The 18526-nt window shown below is 45.5% G+C and overlaps 1 protein-coding gene across 2 annotated transcripts in view; it reads right to left on the reverse strand.

The window, feature by feature from the left end:
* Positions 1-2569: 2569 nt before the first annotated feature.
* The window catches only part of LOC134984190 (zinc finger protein 271-like), a 38423-nt gene continuing 22466 nt past the window's right edge, over positions 2570-18526 (reverse strand). The window contains exon 5 of one of the 2 annotated variants that reach the window (XM_063949819.1): positions 2570-5948. In XM_063949819.1, coding sequence (XP_063805889.1) covers positions 4177-5948 — 1772 coding nt within the window. In that variant the 3' untranslated portion in view covers positions 2570-4176. Of the gene's footprint in view, positions 5952-18526 lie in introns of both variants that reach the window. The other variant, XM_063949818.1, reaches the window with a different exon arrangement.

Here is an 18526-nt window from a genome sequence, read left to right on the forward strand (position 1 = left end):
CATATATCGAATATTTAGCCAATTTTGGCTGTAATTTTACATCATCATAGTCGACACTGGAGTCAGAATCCGTGTCGGTATCTGTGTCTTTTATTTGGGATAGTGGGCGCTTTTGAGACCCCGAAGGTCCCTGCGACATAGGGACAGACATGGGTTGACTCCCTGGCTGTACCCTAGCTTCAGCTTTGTCTAATTTTTTGGGCAATAAATTTACATTAGCACTTAAAACATTCCACATATCCATCCAGTCAGGTGTCGGCGTTGTCGACGGAGACACCACATTCATTTGCTGCCCGTCCTCTCTGAGAGCCGTTTACCTCAGACATGTCGACACACGAGTACCGACACACCACACACTCAGGGAATCCTCTTATCTGAAGACAGTTCCCCCACAAGGCCCTTTGGAGAGACAGAGAGAGTATGCCAGCACACACCCCAGCGCTATATGACCCAGAAAAAAACACAAAATGTTTACCCAGTAGCGCTGTTTACACTTTATATCCGCCAAATTTGTGCCCCCCCCCCTCTTAAAACCCCTCTATCACCGTGTATTAGCAGGGGAGAGTCCGGGGAGCTTCCTCTCAGCTGTGCTGTGGAGAAAATGGCGCTTGTGAGTGCTGAGGGAGAAGCCCCGCCCCCTCGGCGGCGGGCTTCTGTCCCGCTCAAATACACTAAAAATTGGCGGGGGCTCTTATACATATACAGTGGCCAGCTGTATACATATATATTTTTTCCAAAGAGAGGTTCATATGCTGCCCAGGGCGCCCCCCCCCTGCGCCCTGCACCCTTACAGTGACTGCCGTGTGTGAGGTGTATGGGAGCAATGGCGCACAGCGTTACCTCAGTGAAGATCATGAAGTCTTCTGCCACCTCTGAAGTCTTCTTTTCTTCTCATACTCACCTGGCTTCTATCTTCAGGCTCTGCGAGGACGGCGGCGCGGCTCTGGGACGGACGGCAAGGGTGAGACCTGCGTACCAATCCCTCTGGAGCTAATGGTGTCCAGTAGCCTAAGAAGTAGAGCCTTGAAACTCACAGAAGTAGGTCTGCTTCTCTCACCTCAGTCCCTCGATGCAGGGAGTCTGTTGCCAGCAGGCTCCCTGAAAGTAAAAAACCTAATAAATATACTTTCTGACAGGAAACTCAGGAGATCTCCCTGTAATGCACCCAGTCTCCTCTGGGCACAGTAATAAACTGAGGTCTGGAGGGGGGGCATAGAGGGAGGAGCCAGTGCACACCCATAGTCAAAGTTCTTTTTAGGTGCCCTATCTCCTGCGGAGCCCGTCTATACCCCATGGTCCTTACGGAGTCCCCAGCATCCTCTAGGACGTAAGAGAAATCTGAGATCATCCCTTTTAGAGAATCCAACCATGCTGGCTCGGATCCACTAGTCAGAGAATGTGCACTACCCTGAGTACATTTTAGTGATCCCCCTGGAGAAGAAAACACTCTGCAGTACATGAAACACACTCCTTGCCTGCCACTGTAATGTGAAAGTATACACACACACACACACACAGGAGAAAAGTTAAGCCCAGTTAACCCAAACAGAGCCTTTCTAGGGGGACACAGAGTATGATGGAGCCAGCCACACAGCGCCCTTTTTGCTAAAACTGAGCTTAGCTGGGTCTCAGACTAAATACCCTTAATAGGGTACTAGTAATCTTATACTGCCCCCCCCCCCTGCTATGACCCCCTGGTACCGCTGAGGTAATCTGGAATCCTTGTGGAGGAGCTGCGTGTCTCTGCCAGTCTGTTCAGTGAGAGCTGCAGACGGAAAATGGCGCTGGTCAGCCACTGGATCCGCTCAAAGTGAAGTACCGCCCCCGTAATGGCGCACGGTCTTCCCGTTTTTTTAATACTGACTGAGGTTATATGTGTGGTTTACAGTGGGTTAGAACCCCTGTAAACTTAGTGCCAGTGTGGGTATAGTTGTGGCTTCAGCGCGCCCTTCACAGCGGAACATGTATGTCTCTGAAGCCTAGAGCCACAGCCTGCCTGTCAGCGCTGTGCTCCTACCCTCATGCCGCCATTACCGGCAGCGACTCGCTAACCGGGACACCGGCCATCTACTCACCACTCTTCTTACTTCTGGCTCTGTTAGGGGTGGCGGCGTGCTGTGGGACTGTACGGTCATCGTGGTGGGGCTTGCGAATAGGTCCCTCAGGAGCTCTGTCCTGTCAGCGGGGAACAGGACCATTAACACTAAAGTACGTTAGGCCGTTCCCCCCCACTATGTCCCACGAAGCAGACAGGCTGGTGCCAATCAGACCTGCCTGAAAGCAACAGAAAATAAATGCAGAAAACTCTTCAGGAGCTTCCAGAGACGTAACCGGCTCCTCCGGGCACATTTTCTATACTGGAGTCTGGTAGGAGTGGCATAGAGGGAGGAGCCAGCTCACACTATTCATTTCTTAAAGTGCCCAAGGCTCCTGGTGGACCTGATGAGGACCCCAGCATCCTCTAGGACGTAAGAGAAAAACACAGAACCTTTGAACAAACATAATTTATTATAATTTATTTAAAACCAACAAATGATAAAACTATTTACACAGAAAGATACGTCCCCCCCCCCCCGGTAATATCATCCTACTATTTAAATGAGCTGTCAAAATCGGTCATAGTCAAAATCGGACCGGAAACCTTTTGCTTTTAAACTACTTTATTTCATATCTTTAATACACACATTATTGGCTATATTTGAAACTTAAAAAATACTCAATGCACAACAGCCTCTGGGGGTCATTCAGACCCAGCTGCGATAGCGGCCCGCAGCAGTTTACTGGTGGTGGCAGCAGCCGTGCTGACACACACATTGCGGTCACAGCCCTGAGGGGCTAACGCAGGCCAGGACCATCTTCCGGGGGGCTGCGTGATGTCACATTTGCGTTCATCTCTGATTAACCCCCTATAAGATTCCAGAGTGCACCTCATATCTCATCTTTTCCAAGTTACCTCAAATGATATGAGATCGGTAGCAGCACTACTTTCAGGATTATTACACAGAACACACATAAAGGCTGACACAGCAAATAACAGAAACACATACAAGGGATTAATTAGAAATAAGGACGCATGATCATCATTAAGTCTAATTATCAACTGGTTCTGTGCGGGACCCATACACCTCTTTACTGCCTCCAGCAGCCTCTGGTACTGCACTGCGGCCATCCACCCTGTCTCCCTCTACTACTGCCACCTGCCCTGTCCCCCCCCACTACTGCCACTGCCCTGTCTCCCACCACTGCTGCCACCACCCTGTATCCCCCCACTACTGTCACCTCCCACCGCCCTGTCTCCCCCCTGACATCTCAGCACTGCTTGGGGATTCTTGGTACTGCTGGTAACAGTCCTTCATCTGCAGATGGAAGTAACCAGGGCAGTAAGGAGGCAGAAGCTGCATCTGGTACCATGGACCCTGGTCATGTAGGGCTGGGAGAGTCAGTAAGATTATGTAATAGAGTCACCATCTTACAGGCAGCCGGTGAAGGGAGCAGAGAATGGGTGTTATATGGCAGGAACGGGCTGGTTAGGTAACAGCCTGGCTGCTGCATTCTGTACAAGCTACAAGCGGTGCAATTCTTTTGCTGGGAGACCCAGGTAGAGGACATTGCAGTAGTCTATGTGTGATGATACAAGTGCATGTATGACTGTAGATATATCTTCCGAGGGAAATAAGTACTGGAGTCTGGCTATGTTCCTCAGATGGGGATATGATTGTGGATGATACCTGATGTCTAAGTGTCACTCCACCATCCAGGCCACCAAGATTCCGCACATGATCTGCATTTTCTAACTCTGAACCCAGAAGCATTAGTCTGGTTGGTAGGTAAAGCAGAGCTGTAGCCCTCCCCTTTGTTGGTGAGCTTCTATCATAAGGACCTGTTTCACCAGTACTGAGTCACAGCCAACTGGCATCACCCACACCTGGAGCTCAGCTAGACATTTAGGATTGGTATTGGGTTCTCAGTACCCGGAGAAAGACAGGTCATGTGTATAGCAGTGGTAGAGGAGGACATGACATCTGATTATTTCACCCTGCGGTAGCATGTATATTGCAAAAAGCATAGGAGATAGGATAAGAACCTTGAGGAACATTACATGGCAATGAGAAGTATACTCCAGAATAAAATGGTTCCTCACCTGAGTGATGTCTATTGTGTGCAACAAGAGCTAATTTATTTCTCAGAGTATGGAAATGGCCTCTCACCTGTGTGACATCGCTGATGTCTAACAAGGTGTGATTTGTGTGCAAAACATTTCCCACACTCAAAACATGGAAATGGCTTCTCACCGGTGTGACTTCGCTGATGTGAAACAAGTTGTGATTTCTGGGTAAAACATTTCCCACACTCAGAGCAAGCAAATAGATTCTCACCTGTGTGACTTCGCTGATGTATAACAAGTTCTGATTTCCGTGCAAAACATTTCCCACACTCAGAACATGGAAATGGCTTCTCCCCTGTGTGACTTCGCTGATGTATAACAAGATCTGCTTTCCGTGGAAAACATTTCCCACACTCGGAGCAAGAAAATGGTTTCTCACCTGTGTGACTTTTCTGATGTAGAACAAGATCTGATTTGTATGCAAAACATTTCCCACACGCAGAACATGGAAATGGCTTCTCACCTGTGTGACTTCGCTGATGTATGATAAGATCTGTTTTCCGTGTAAAACATTTCACACACTCAGAGCAAGAAAATGGCTTCTCACCTGTGTGATTTCTCTGATGTAGAACAAGATCTGATTTCTGTGCAAAACATTTCCCACATTCAGAACATGGAAATGGCTTCTCACCTGTGTGACTTCGCTGATGTCTAACAAGTTGTGATTTCCAGGTAAAACATTTCCTGCACTCAGAGCAAGAAAATAGATTCTCACCTGTGTGACTTCGCTGATGTATAACAAGATCTGATTTCCGTGCAAAACATTTCCCACACTCAGAACATGGAAATGGCTTCTCACCTGTGTGACTTCGCTGATGTATAACCAGATCTGATTTCCGTGTAAAACATTTCCCACACTCAGAGCAAGAAAATGGCTTCTCACCTGTGTGACTTCTCTGATGTAGAACAAGATCTGATTTGTGTGCAAAACGTTTCCCACATTCAGAACATGGAAATGGCTTCTCACCTGTGTGACTTCGCTGATGTGTAATAAGATCTGATTTCCGTGTAAAACATTTCCCACACTCGGAGCAAGAAAATAGCTTCTCACCTGTGTGACTTCTCTGATGTAGAACAAGATCTGATTTGTGTGCAAAACATTTCCCACACTCAGAACATGGAAACGGCTTCTCACCTGTGTGACTCCGCTGATGTGTAACAAGTTGTGATTTCCAGGTAAAACATTTCCTGCACTCAGAGCAAGAAAATAGATTCTCACCTGTGTGACTTCTCTGATGTCTAACAAGTTTTGATTTCTGTGCAAAACATTTCCCACACTCAGAACATGAAAACTTTGATGTACCTGTGTGACTTTTATTATGTGCATCAAGAGTTGTTTTGTATGTAAAACATTTCCCACACTCAGAACTGGAATATGGTTTCTCACCTGTATGTATTCTCTTATGTATTACAAGATCAGATTTGTGTGCAAAACATTTCCCACACTCAGAACATGGAAATGGCCTCTCCCCTGCCTTACCTGTCTGATGGGAAATAAGCTTTGTGTTCTGTGTAATAAGCTTTGTGTTCTGTGTAAAACATTTGGCATCTATAGAACAGGGAAACACTGTATCTACTCTCAGAGCTGTAACAGATGCATCAATATCAGAGTAATCAGGAGAACATTTCCCAGGATCAGGGGTATCAGCTGATAGGGCTGGATGTATAATTAGGGTAATGGGGTTATCTCCTGGAAAATCCTGTCTACTGTCATTATCTTTTATGTCACAATCCGGGGATAACATTAGATGTCCTTCTGAGATATTCCTGCTTGTGTGTCCACCTGCTGGAAATAAAATACATTATGGAAATGTGACATTTTCTGTAACAACATTAATCTTGTAAACAATAGGAGAAGACGACTTTCTGGGACACTTAATTGTAAATGTGTGTGTATAATAAAACAACTTTTAATGAAGGCTTTATAATATTGTGTCTCAGACTATCATTGTGTCCACCCTCCTGAGAACACTCACAATAATAAATGTAATATTATAATAAGACTTAGATATATCTCTCTCTTGTACTGGTAACTAACCATGAAGTATAAATGGAGATATAGTCACTCGCCAAGTCCTATGTCAGCACCAATGTAAAACAATGGATGGGGAACATATCGTATGAATTGGAGATTCTAGATGAACAATAACATCAGTCATATGAGCTGATGGATCAGAGAAATGTCTCCTAACGTTACTCCTGGAAGCATTGGTAAGGTAGCATTCCTTTATGTGTGTGCTCATACGCTGGTAGCCCTATACATGTGTTACTCACCCTTATATAAGGTATATTGCTACAGCAGAGTAGGTGTGGAACAAGGTACTTTACATGAAATACACCAGATAATACCCTGCAATCATCATCATCTGCTAGGTTATAATCCACTCTTACACCCCCATCATCAGTGTCTTACCTCTATTCTCTCAATAGTAATAAGGATGATGTGTGTACGGTAAGTATGATATAGAGAATTACATATCAGGATCTATACAGCTGCCGCCATACTTCTGCTTCTCATACGTGTGCTACTGGCAGCAGTGAACATCTGAGTGAGAGTGCAGGGAAGACAGCAGAGTCTAATGAGAAAGAGATTGGATCTGCCTTTGCAGGGCTGTACCACACCTGTCACCCCTGTTAGTATATAAAATAATAAATAAGAGGGGCGTGGTCCATCCAGACGTGCTTTCTGGAGCTCTCCTCACTAAGTGGCTTCTTATCTACCCTGATAGCTCTCAGCCGCTGCTGGGACCAAGACCCAATCTATTAAGTACCCCACTCCTCCTGCCCTAAAGCCGCTCGCTCTGCTCACTCCGGGCACCATTCACTGCCGCAGCCTAGTGACACCGCTGAAGCCACGGGCTGTATTCTGGGACTAAGTGTGCCCGGTCTTTCCTGCATGCTCCGGGCCACATGACTTGGAGGCGCTTTTGCCTCAGGTGGGAGCAAATGATCCCACGCTACTGCTGGGAACAGAACAGCCTGCCCACAGTCACTGGAGCCCAGCGGAGATATTGGGAAGGGATGTGGCTGACATTTTGGATCCTGGTCCCCGGCCATCGCATGCTTTGCCTTCAATAAGGTTTAATATAAATAAGTGTCCTGACGGCTGGACCGGGGTCACTACACTAAATCGAAGCATTTGCCTGGAGGTGAAACTACCTTCTATTTATATGGTACCACTATAATCTACTTCCTCTCAGTCTACATGCAGAGCCCAGTATCAAGTATCATCTGAGTACAGCTCATTAAACTCTGATTACAACCTCACAGTATATTATTGTGGATTTATTCACTGAATATACAGTATTTTGCCATTTGTGTCACTCTGTGCTTCACGTCTGTGATAATGCTGACATCTAGTGGAATTTTTCGGTCATGACTGTGTTATTTCAGTTGCATGACATCATGTGTCTGAAGTGGTATTTAACCAGACCTGGGTGAACTGCAGAAGTCAGCCTCCCACCCTAAGGTCCCCCAGAGGGAGGCTCGCTCCGTCATGTGGCAGGCTTGTCTTGTTTAGAAGAAAGCTGACGGGCCGCCCAGGACTGCCTTGTCTTGGGCTTAGTGGTTTTGGGAGCATGAGATTGTCTTGGGTATGCCTGACCTTTTGCTTTCCCTTGAGGCCGAAAGGAACGAAAAGTGGTACCTCTAGCCTTCTGTACAGAAGGATAAGTATTTGGGAGAAAGGCAGTCTTAGCATCCGCCAGTTCAGACACAATTTTATTTAGGTCTTCCCCAAACAAAATGTCCCCCTGAAATGGGAATACCTCTAAGGTCTTTTTGGAGTCTATGTCCACCTTCCATGACCTCAACCACAGAATACGGCGAGCTAGGACAGACGTAGTCGACGCCTTGGCAGCCAACACACCCGCCTCCTGAATGTAATAGGAGGCGGTGGTAATAGCGGTGGTAATGTGAGACAGGTATTGTCTGGCCTTGTCAGATAATTCCTTGGGCAGCTCTTCCTCTAATGTCTGAACCCATGCTTCAATACCTTTAGCAGCCCAGGAGGCAGCAATAGTGGATCTATGTACAGCACCTGTCAGGGAGTAGATAGATTTCAGACATCCCTCCACACGCTTATCTGACAGTTCCTTCAGTAAAGTGACAGTGGTGACAGGCAAAGTGGATGACACCACTAGGCGGGTGACATGAGAATCCACAGGCGGTGAATTTTCCCACTTGTTACATAACTCTGCAGGGAGAGGATAGCGAGCTAATGCCCGTTTAGACAGAGGGAATTTCTTCCCTGGATTAGACCAGGGCTCCTGCCTGATGTCCACCAAATGGTCAGAATGGGGTAATAGATTTTTAGTCACCTTCTGCCGTTTAAACATATCAGTTTTCTTAGTTACATTAGTGGAATCCTCATCATCTGTGATTTGTAAGAGCAACCACTAGGTCAGGGACATCAACTAGCAATGGAGAATCCTCATCAGAAACACCTGATTCACTGTCGGACAGAACAGTAAGATCCTCCTCCTTTTCCGATGAAACATCTGAGAGATTCGTGGATTCTGAGGAGGAAGCAGCCCGCTTAAATAACCCAGAGACACGGGAGTGGCCTGGAGTAGATTTGTGTTTGCCCAAAGATTGATTTAACTGCTGCAACTGGTTAGACAAATTGTCCACCCAAGGCGAATTAACCATAGGGACAATTTGTGTCTGTAGTGGTACAGGTGGTCCCATAGGGGTCGCGATGCATTCCACTAGAGCAGTGGTTCTCAAACTCGGTCCTCAGGACCCCACACAGCTCACATTTTGCAGGTCACCTAGCAGAAACACAGGTGCAGTCATTACTCATATTTGAAAACATCCACAGGTGGAGCTGATTATTTCACTTGCGATTCTGTGGGGAGACCTGGAAAACATGAACTGTTTGGGGTCCTGAGGATCGAGTTTGAGAACCTGTGCACTAGAGTACCCAGTAGGGCTGTGAACGCAGCCCAGGGTGGCTCCTGATTGGTTACAATCTCACTGAAGAAACGCAAGCGAAACAGCTGTCTGAGGCATTAGGCGGGCGTCCATCCATGTGATAGACAGGACGCCACACACCCAGTGCAATATCAGGATCATACACTTCCACATCAGTTATTGGACAGGTATTTTGGTTTCCTTTCGAGTGACACACTGTGGGACTGCATGTCGGGTGAACAGCCGTGCAATGTCATTTGGTATCAGGATTACCACCACCATTAGGGTCACAATCTTGTAACATAGTATCTGAGGTTGAAAAAAGACAATTGTCCATCGAGTTCAACCTATTTGTGGTCTCCTATGCATGATGATTTGACTAAAATTTATGACTGATGCTGATGTCAGCTGTTGCATTTTATCCCTTTTTGTAGTAACTATAATACATGACTACGCACCATAACCCTGGATATCCTTATCCATTAGGAATTTATCTAACCCATTCTTAAAGGTGTTGACTGAGTCCGCCATTACAACTCCCTCAGGCATGGAATTCCAAACACGTATCATCCTTACTGTGAAAAAGCCTTTACGACGTATAGTGCGGAATCTCCTCTCCTCTAACCTGAGCGAGTGTCCACGAGTCCTATGTGTTGATCTAACCAAAAACAGGTCCCGCGCAAGCTCTATGTATTGTTCCCTTATATATTTGTAGATGTTGATCATGTCCCCTCTTAGTCTCCTCTTTTCCAGTGTAGTCTTGCAAGCCTTTCCTCGTATTCCATCGTCTCCATGCCCTTAATTAGTTTAGTCGCCCTCCTCAGAACCTTTTCTAGCTCCAGGATATCCTTTTTGTAGTATGGTGCACAGAATTGTACACAGTATTCAAGGTGTGGCCTCACTAGTGATTTATATAACGGGAGTATAATACTCTCGTCCCTAGCATCAGTTCCCCGTTTTATGCATGCTAATATCTTATTAGCCTTCTTTGTTGCACTGCTACTTTGGGTACTGCTGCTTAGTTTGCTATCTATGAGACCACCTAAGTCTTTTTCCCGTACAGTATCCCCTAATGTTACCCCATTCAGTTTGTAGGTGTTATTTTTGTTCTTGCTACCACAGAGCATTACCTTACACTTGTCTGTGTTGAAGCGCATTCTCCATTTAGCTGCCCATACTTCTAATTTAACTAAGTCGTTCTGAAGAGACTCTGCATCCTCCTCTGTATTTATAGCCTTACACAATTTGGTATCATCTGCAAAAATTGACACCATGCTCTCTAGATCTTCTGTTAGGTAGTTAATGAAAATATTGAACAATAGCGGTCCTAATACCGAGCCTTGTGGCACACCACTTAACACTTCAGTCCAATTTGAAAGAGATCCATTAACCACAACGCGCTGCTTCCTATTATCTAACCAATTCCTGACCCAAGTGCATATAGTGCTTCCTAGCCCTATTTCTTGTAGCTTATATATAAGTCGCATGTGTGGTACTGTGTCGAAAGCTTTGGCAAAGTCTAAAAAGTTTACATCCACGTCTTTACCCTGATCGAGGTTTGCACTTACTGTTTCGTAAAAACCAAGTAAGTTGGTTTGACAGGATCTGTCCTTCATAAACCCATGTTGATTCCTTTTAATGACCTTATTGACTTCAAGGAACTTCTGAATACTATCTCTTAGAATACCTTCCAATACTTTCCCCACTATAGATGTAAGACTAACTGGTCTATAATTACCTAGTTCAGCTTTACTTCCCTTTTTGAATATAGGCACTACTTCCGCTATACGCCAGTCTTTGGGAACCATACCTGATATAACTGAATCCTTAAAGATCAAAAATAGCGGTTTTGCAAGTTCAGAGTGAAGCTCCATTAGAACCCTTGGGTGAATTCCATCGGGCCCTGGTGATTTATTAATCTTTAAATGTTTTAATCGGTCACAGACTACTTCCTCGCTTAAATAAGTACCTATTAGTGGGATATTCTCATTATTGAGATTGTGAGTCAGTCCCTGAATTGGGTCCTCTTTAGTAAATACTGTTGAAAAAAATTAAGTATGTCCGCTATGTCATTATTTTTTATTAAGACTCCCAACTTGTCTTTTACAGGGCCTATACTCTCCTTCTTTAATCTCTTGCTATTAATGTATTTAAAGAATTTTTTGGAATTTGATTTGCTTTCCTTAGCTACTAATTTTTCTATTCCTACTTTAGCCGCTCTTATTTCTTTTTGCATATTTTGTTAGAGTCTTTATAGTGCTGAAATGATTCCGCATTCCCATCAGATTAGTATTTTTCAAATGCTCGCCTTTTCTTGCCCATAAGTTCATTTATTTTTTTTATTAAGCCACATCGGTTTATTATTATTATTAATCCTTTTTTTGCTGCTCGTCGGAATAAATTTGAGAGTATTTTTAGCTAGTAGTGATTTTAATACATCCCATTTCTCTGTTGTATTTTTTTCTAGAAACAAACCTTCCCAATCAATATCCCTTAAAGTTTCCCTCATCATTTCAAAGTTGGCTTTGCTAAAGTTTAGAGTCCTAGTTGAGCCAGTATAGGACGGTTTATGAAAACTGATATTGAATGTGACCATATTGTGGTCGCTGTTTCCTATGGGCTCCCCCACTTTAATATCTGATACTAATTCCCCATTGTTTGTTAATACCAGGTCTAAGATTGCATTGTACCTGGTGGGTTCCTCAATTAGTTGAACTAAGTAGTTATCATTAAGTGTGTTTAAAAACCTATTACCCCTAGCAGTGTCACATGAATCGTTTTTCCAGTTTATCTCTGGATAGTTAAAATCTCCCATCACAACTATGTCTTCTACTCCTGCTGCTCTTTCAATCTGATTCAGTAACAATTCCTCATCAGATACATTAATACCAGGCGGCCTGTAGCATACCCCCAAAACTAACTTTTCTGTTCCCTTTTCGTCACATGCAATTTCTACCCACAGCGTCTCGACCATATCTACAGTCCCCTCCTGCAAATCCTCCCATATATCAGGTTTTAAAAATGGTTTTACGTAAAGACACACCCCTCCACCCTTTTTATTTAGTCTGTCTCTCCTAAACAGTGTATAGCCCTCTAGATTGACTGTCCAATCATGAGATTCGTCCCACCAAGTTTCAGTAATGCCTATAATATCATACTGTTTGATTGCTGCAAGTATTTCTAGTTCACCCTTTTTACCAGTAATGCTTCTGGCGTTTACATACATACAACTAAGATAAGTATTTTCCCTTGCGTTAGGGACATCTTTCACCTTTATGGAGCAACGATGACCTGTAATCGTCATTAGTTAGTGCGTTGGTAAAACCCCTTTTAGTACCCATGTTGATACCTTTACCGGCTGCTCTTACCCTCCCCCCAACTTCTCCCCCATTTCGTTTACTACCGCCATCCCCACTATTCTCACTGCATGACCCATAGTTTCTAGCTAAACCCTCCCCCCAGGCTTCTAGTTTAAAATCTCCTCCAACCTTCTAACCATCCTTACCCCCAGCAACGCTGCTCCCTCCTCAGCCAGGTGCAATCCATCACGACAAAAGAGATGGCGCCTGACTGAGAAGTCCGCCCAGTGTTCCAGGAACACAAACCCCTCTTTCCTGCACCAGTCTCTAAGCCACACATTTACCTCCCTAATCTCCCTCTGCCTCCCTGGACTAGCGCGTGGCACGGGTAATATGTCAGAGAATATTACCTTAGATGTCCTTGCCTTAAGTTTCTTTCCTAAGTCCCTATAGTCTTTCTTAAGGACATCCCACCTTCCGCTGACTTTATCATTGGTGCCAACATGCACCAAGACCGCCGGGTCTTTCCCAGCCCCTCCCAACAATCTGTCTACCTGGCTATCTTTTTTCAGGCACTATGGGGCGTATTGGAGTGTAATGCTCACCCTGCACCAATGTTCCACAATGCAGGGTAGCCGCATACACGCATTAATTACTTAGGGCAATAATTTATTCTTTACTAAACTATGTTTTCCTCCTCATTCCTTGCACTCTCATCGTTAATGACGACTCTAAGGATTCACTGCGCTGATACATCAGAGTGTCCAAGGTTATCTTAACAAAAGTCGAAGCAATCTACCTGTTTCCAACCCTTAGGTACAGTTGTTTGCACGCTCATTTGCTGTATAATGCATGTCACACGGTGAACAGCAGCTGCCTCGCTGCACCATTAACATGAGTGCCTTTTTTCTCCCCTCCCTTGGTCCGTCTATATTTTTCTTTTATCTCCTTACCAAGTTATATATAACAAAATTATTGATACACATTGGTTTGAGATTTCTCCCTGTCAAGTTATATGTTATGTAACAAATCAATGGATACAATCTGCTTTGTGATTATATAGATTGATACTAAGTATTTTTTTGGAAATACACATAGGGGTATATTCAATTAAAGACGGATCCATTCCGACACGTATTTGTCGGAGTGGATCCGACAACCTCTATTCAATCCCATCTTAATTTGACTTTTTCAAGTCGAATTTAGATGGGACGCAGAGGAGGAGAAGGGGGGCGAGCCGCGTGCTGGAGGCGGGAGGAAGCTGCCGTGAGGTCGGGCGGCTGAGTGACATCCAGCTGCAGCGCTACTGTAGCACTGATCTCCCTGTATGCCCGCAGGCTGTCCCCCAGTCTCCCTGCGGCCCCCGCCTCCTCTGGGTCCGCATCTCAGTCCGACATCATTTTGATGTTGGACTCAGATGGTCGAAAAGGGGTCCCAAAACCCCGTTTTCGTCATAAACATGTGGATCGGCAGCTATTCCGCCGATCCACGTGCTTTTTCGACAATACTGAATAGGTCGAATCAGGATTCGACCTTAAAAAGTCGAAAACTGCCGTCTTTTCGACAGACGGCAGTTTTCGACTTCAATTGAATATACCCTTTAAAGAACCATCATAACGGATGTGGAAGAGTGAGTCTTTTATAATTGATACGCTCACTAGAAAGTAATTATGTGATATATGTGATATCATCTAACAATTCATATTAAACATAAAGGTGTGGTGTGGGCATTTCTTGGTTGTGGCATACAGAATTATTGGTATCTTTGAATCTGGACCAACAGTTGGTAATGGTACTTACCTTATTCCACCCTCACATTGTTAATAAATTAATACCTAATATTCATGTAGTATTATCCAGTACTCCATATGAAATTGTGGGTATGGTTTTGGAAAAAATAAGAATTTACTCACCGGTAATTCTATTTCTCGTAGTCCGTAGTGGATGCTGGGAACTCCGTAAGGACCATGGGGAATAGCGGGCTCCGAAGGAGGCTGGGCACTCTAGAAAGATCTTAGACTACCTGGTGTGCACTGGCTCCTCCCACTATGACCCTCCTCCAAGCCTCAGTTAGGTACTGTGCCCGGACGAGCGTACACAATAAGGAAGGATTTTGAATCCCGGGTAAGACTCATACCAGCCACACCAATCACACCGTACAACTCGTGATATGAAACACAGTTAACAGTATGAAACAATAGAGCCTCTCAACAGATGGCTCGACAATAACCCGATTTAGTTAACAATAACTATGTACAAGTAATGCAGATAAACCGCACTTGGGATGGGCGCCCAGCATCCACTACGGACTACGAGAAATAGAATTACCGGTGAGTAAATTCTTATTTACTCTAACGTCCTAGTGGATGCTGGGAACTCCGTAAGGACCATGGGGATTATACCAAAGCTCCCAAACGGGCGGGAGAGTGCGGATGACTCTGCAGCACCGAATGAGAGAACTCCAGGTCCTCCTCAGCCAGGGTATCAAATTTGTAGAATTTTGCAAACGTGTTTGCCCCTGACCAAGTAGCTGCTCGGCAAAGTTGTAAAGCCGAGACCCCTCGGGCAGCCGCCCAAGATGAGCCCACCTTCCTTGTGGAATGGGCATTGACAGATTTTGGCTGTGGCAGGCCTGCCACAGTATGTGCAAGCTGAATTGTACTACAAATCCAACGAGCAATAGTCTGCTTAGAAGCAGGAGCACCCAGCTTGTTGGGTGCATATAGGATAAACAGCGAGTCAGATTTTCTGACTCCAGCCGTCCTGGAAACATATTTTCAGGGCCCTGACAACGTCTAGCAACTTGGAGTCCTCCAAATCCTTAGTAGCCGCAGGCACCACAATAGGCTGGTTCAGGTGAAACGCTGACACCACCTTAGGGAGAAACTGGGGACGAGTCCTCAATTCTGCCCTATCCATATGGAAAAATCAAATAAGGGCTTTTACAAGACAAAGCCGCCAATTCTGATACTCGCCTGGCAGAAGCCAAGGCCAATAACATAACCACCTTCCATGTGAGATATTTCAGATCCACGGTTTTTAGTGGTTCAAACCAATGTGATTTTAAGAAAAACTCAACACCACGTTGAGATCCCAAGGTGCCACAGGAGGCACAAACGGGGGCTGACTATGCAGCACTCCTTTTATAAATGTCTGAACTTCAGGTACTGAAGCTAGTTCTTTTTTGAAAGAAAATCGACAGAGCCGAGATCTGTACCTTAATGGAACCCAATTTAAGGCCCATAGTCACTCCTGCTTGCAGGAAATGCAGAAATCGACCTAGTTGAAATTCCTCTGTTGGGGCCCTTTCGGCCTCACACCATGCAACATATTTTCGCCATATGCGGTGATAATGAGTTGCTGTAACCTCTTTCCTGGCTTTAGTAAGCGTAGGAATTACTTCCTCCGGAATGCCCTTTTCCTTCAGGATCCGGCGTTCAACCGCCATGCCGTCAAACGCAGCCGCGGTAAGTCTTGGAACAGACAGGGCCCCTGCTGCCGCAGGTCCTGACTGAGTGGCAGAGGCCATGGGTCCTCTGATATAAATTCTTGAAGTTCTGGGTACCAAGCTCTTCTTGGCCATCCACGAGTATCGTTCTTACTCCTCGCCTTCTTATTATTCTCAGTACCTTTGGTATGAGAGGCAGAGGGGAGAACACCTAAACCGACTGGTACACCCACGGTGTTACCAGAGCGTCCATAGCTATCGCCTGAGGGTCCCTTGACCTGGAGCAATATCTTTTATAGCTTTTTGTTAAGGCGGGACGCCATCATGTCCACCTGTGGCCTTTCCCAATGGTGTACAATCCTATTGGAAGACTTCTGGAAGAAGTCCCCATTTTCCCGGGTGGAGGTCGTGTCTGTTGAGAAGATCTGCTTCCCAGTTGTCCACTCCGGGAATGAACACTGCTGACAGTGCTAACACATGATTTTCCGCCTATCGGAGAATCCTTGTGGCTTCTGCCATCGCCATCCTGCTTTTTGTGCCGCCCTGTTGTTTACATGGGCGACTGCCGTGATGTTGTCTGATTAGATCAGTACCGGCTGGTTTTGAAGCAGAGGCCTTGCTGGCCTCAGGGCATTGTAAATGGCCCTCAGATCCAGAATATTTATGTGTAGGGAAATAAACTGACTTGACCAAAGTCCCTGGAAGTTTCTTCCCTATGTGACTGCCCCCCAGCCTCAAAGGCTGGAATCCATGGTCACTAGGACCTAGTCCTGTATGCCGAACCTGCGGCCCTCTTGAAGATGGGCACTCTGCAGCCACCACAGTAGAGATACCCTGGTCCTTGGAGACAGGGTTATCAGCCTATGCATCGGAAGATGCGATCCGGACCACTTGTCCAACAGGTCCCTCTGAAAAGTTCTTGTATGGAACCTGCCTAATGGGATTGCTTCGTAAGAAGCTACCATTTTTCCCAGGACTCGCGTGCAATGATGCACCGCTACCTATTTTGGTTTCAGGAGGTCTCTGACTAGAGATGACAACTCCTTGGCTTTCTCCTCCGGGAGAAACACTATTTCTGGTTTATGTCCAGAACCATCCCCAAGAACAGTAGACGTGTCATAGGAACCAGCTGTGACTTTGGACTGTTTAGAATCCACCTATGCTGTTGTAGCACTTTCCAAAATAGTGCTACCCCGACTACCAACTGCTCCTTGGACCTCGCCCTTATAACGAGATTGTCCAAGTACGGGATAATTACAACTCCCTTTTTTTGAAGGAGTATCATCATTTCGGCCATTACCTTGATAAAACACCCTCGGTGCCATGTACAGTCCAAACGGCAGTGTCTGGACTTGGTAATGGTAATCCTGTACCACAAATCTGAGGTACTCCTGGCGAGGATGGTAAATGGGGACATGCAGGTAAGCATCCTTGATGTCCCGGGATACCATGTAATCCCCCTCGTCCAGGCTTGCAATAACCGCCCTGAGCGATTCCATCTTGAACTTGAATTTTTTTATGTTCAAGGATTTTAAATATAAAATGGGTCACACCGAACCATGCGGTTTCGGTACCCCAACCCGTGTGGAATAGTAACCCCGTCCTTGTTGAAGTAGGGGCACCTTGAGTATTACCTGCTGGGAATACCGCTTATTAATTGCCTCTAGCACAGCCTCCCTGCCTGAGGGAGTTGTCAGCAAGGCATATTTTAGGAAACGGCTGGGGGGAGACATCTCTAATTCCAGCTTGTACCCCTGAAATACTACTTGGAAGAAACAGGGATCCACCTGTGAGCGAGCCCACTAATTGCTGAAATTTTTGAGGCGGCCCCCCACCGTACCTGGCTACACCTGTGGAGCACCCGCGTCATGGTGTGTACTCACAGGAGGCGGGGGAAGAATCTTGATTCTGGGAACAGGCTGACTGGTGCAGCTTTTTCCCTCTACCCTTGTCTCTGTACAGAAAGGAAGCGCCATTTGACCCGCTTGCTTTTCTGAAGCCGAAAGGACTGTACCTTTTTCTGTGAGGAAACCTGAGGTAAAATTATTTCTTCCCAGCAGTTGCTGTGGATACGAGGTCCCAGAGACCATCCCCAAATAATTCCTCACCCTTATAAGGCTCTCTATGCGCTTTTTAAGTCAGCATCACCTGTCCAGTGACAGGTCTCTAATACCCTCCTGACAGAATGGACATTACATTTATTTTGGATGCCAGCCGGCAAAATATCCCTCTGTGCATCCCCCATATATAAGACAACGTCTTTAATATGTTTTTATGTTTGCCAACTATTATCCCTGTTTGACAGGGTCACCAACCACGCTGCAGCAGCACTATCTGCAGGTCTCAGTCTAGTACCTGAGTGTGTAAATACAGACTTCAGGATAGCCTCCTGTTTTTTATCAACAGGTACCTATTAAAGTGGCCATATCCTAAGACGGCAGTGCCACCTTTTTTGACAAACGTGTGAGCGCCTTATCCACCCTAGGGGATATCTCCCAGCGTAACTTATCCTCCTGGCGGGAAAGGGTACGCCATCAGTAACTTTTTTATAAATTACCAGTTTCTTAACGGGGGAACCCACGCTTTTCACACACTTCATTTATTCATCTGATGGGGGAACAAAACACTGCCTGTTTTTTCTCCCCAAACCTAAAACCCATTTATAGAGGTTAAAGTCAGAAATGTATAACACATTTTTTA

The sequence above is a fragment of the Pseudophryne corroboree genome (genome assembly GCF_028390025.1).
Source record: "Pseudophryne corroboree isolate aPseCor3 chromosome 3 unlocalized genomic scaffold, aPseCor3.hap2 SUPER_3_unloc_4, whole genome shotgun sequence".
Classification (NCBI taxonomy): Eukaryota; Metazoa; Chordata; class Amphibia; order Anura; family Myobatrachidae; genus Pseudophryne; species Pseudophryne corroboree.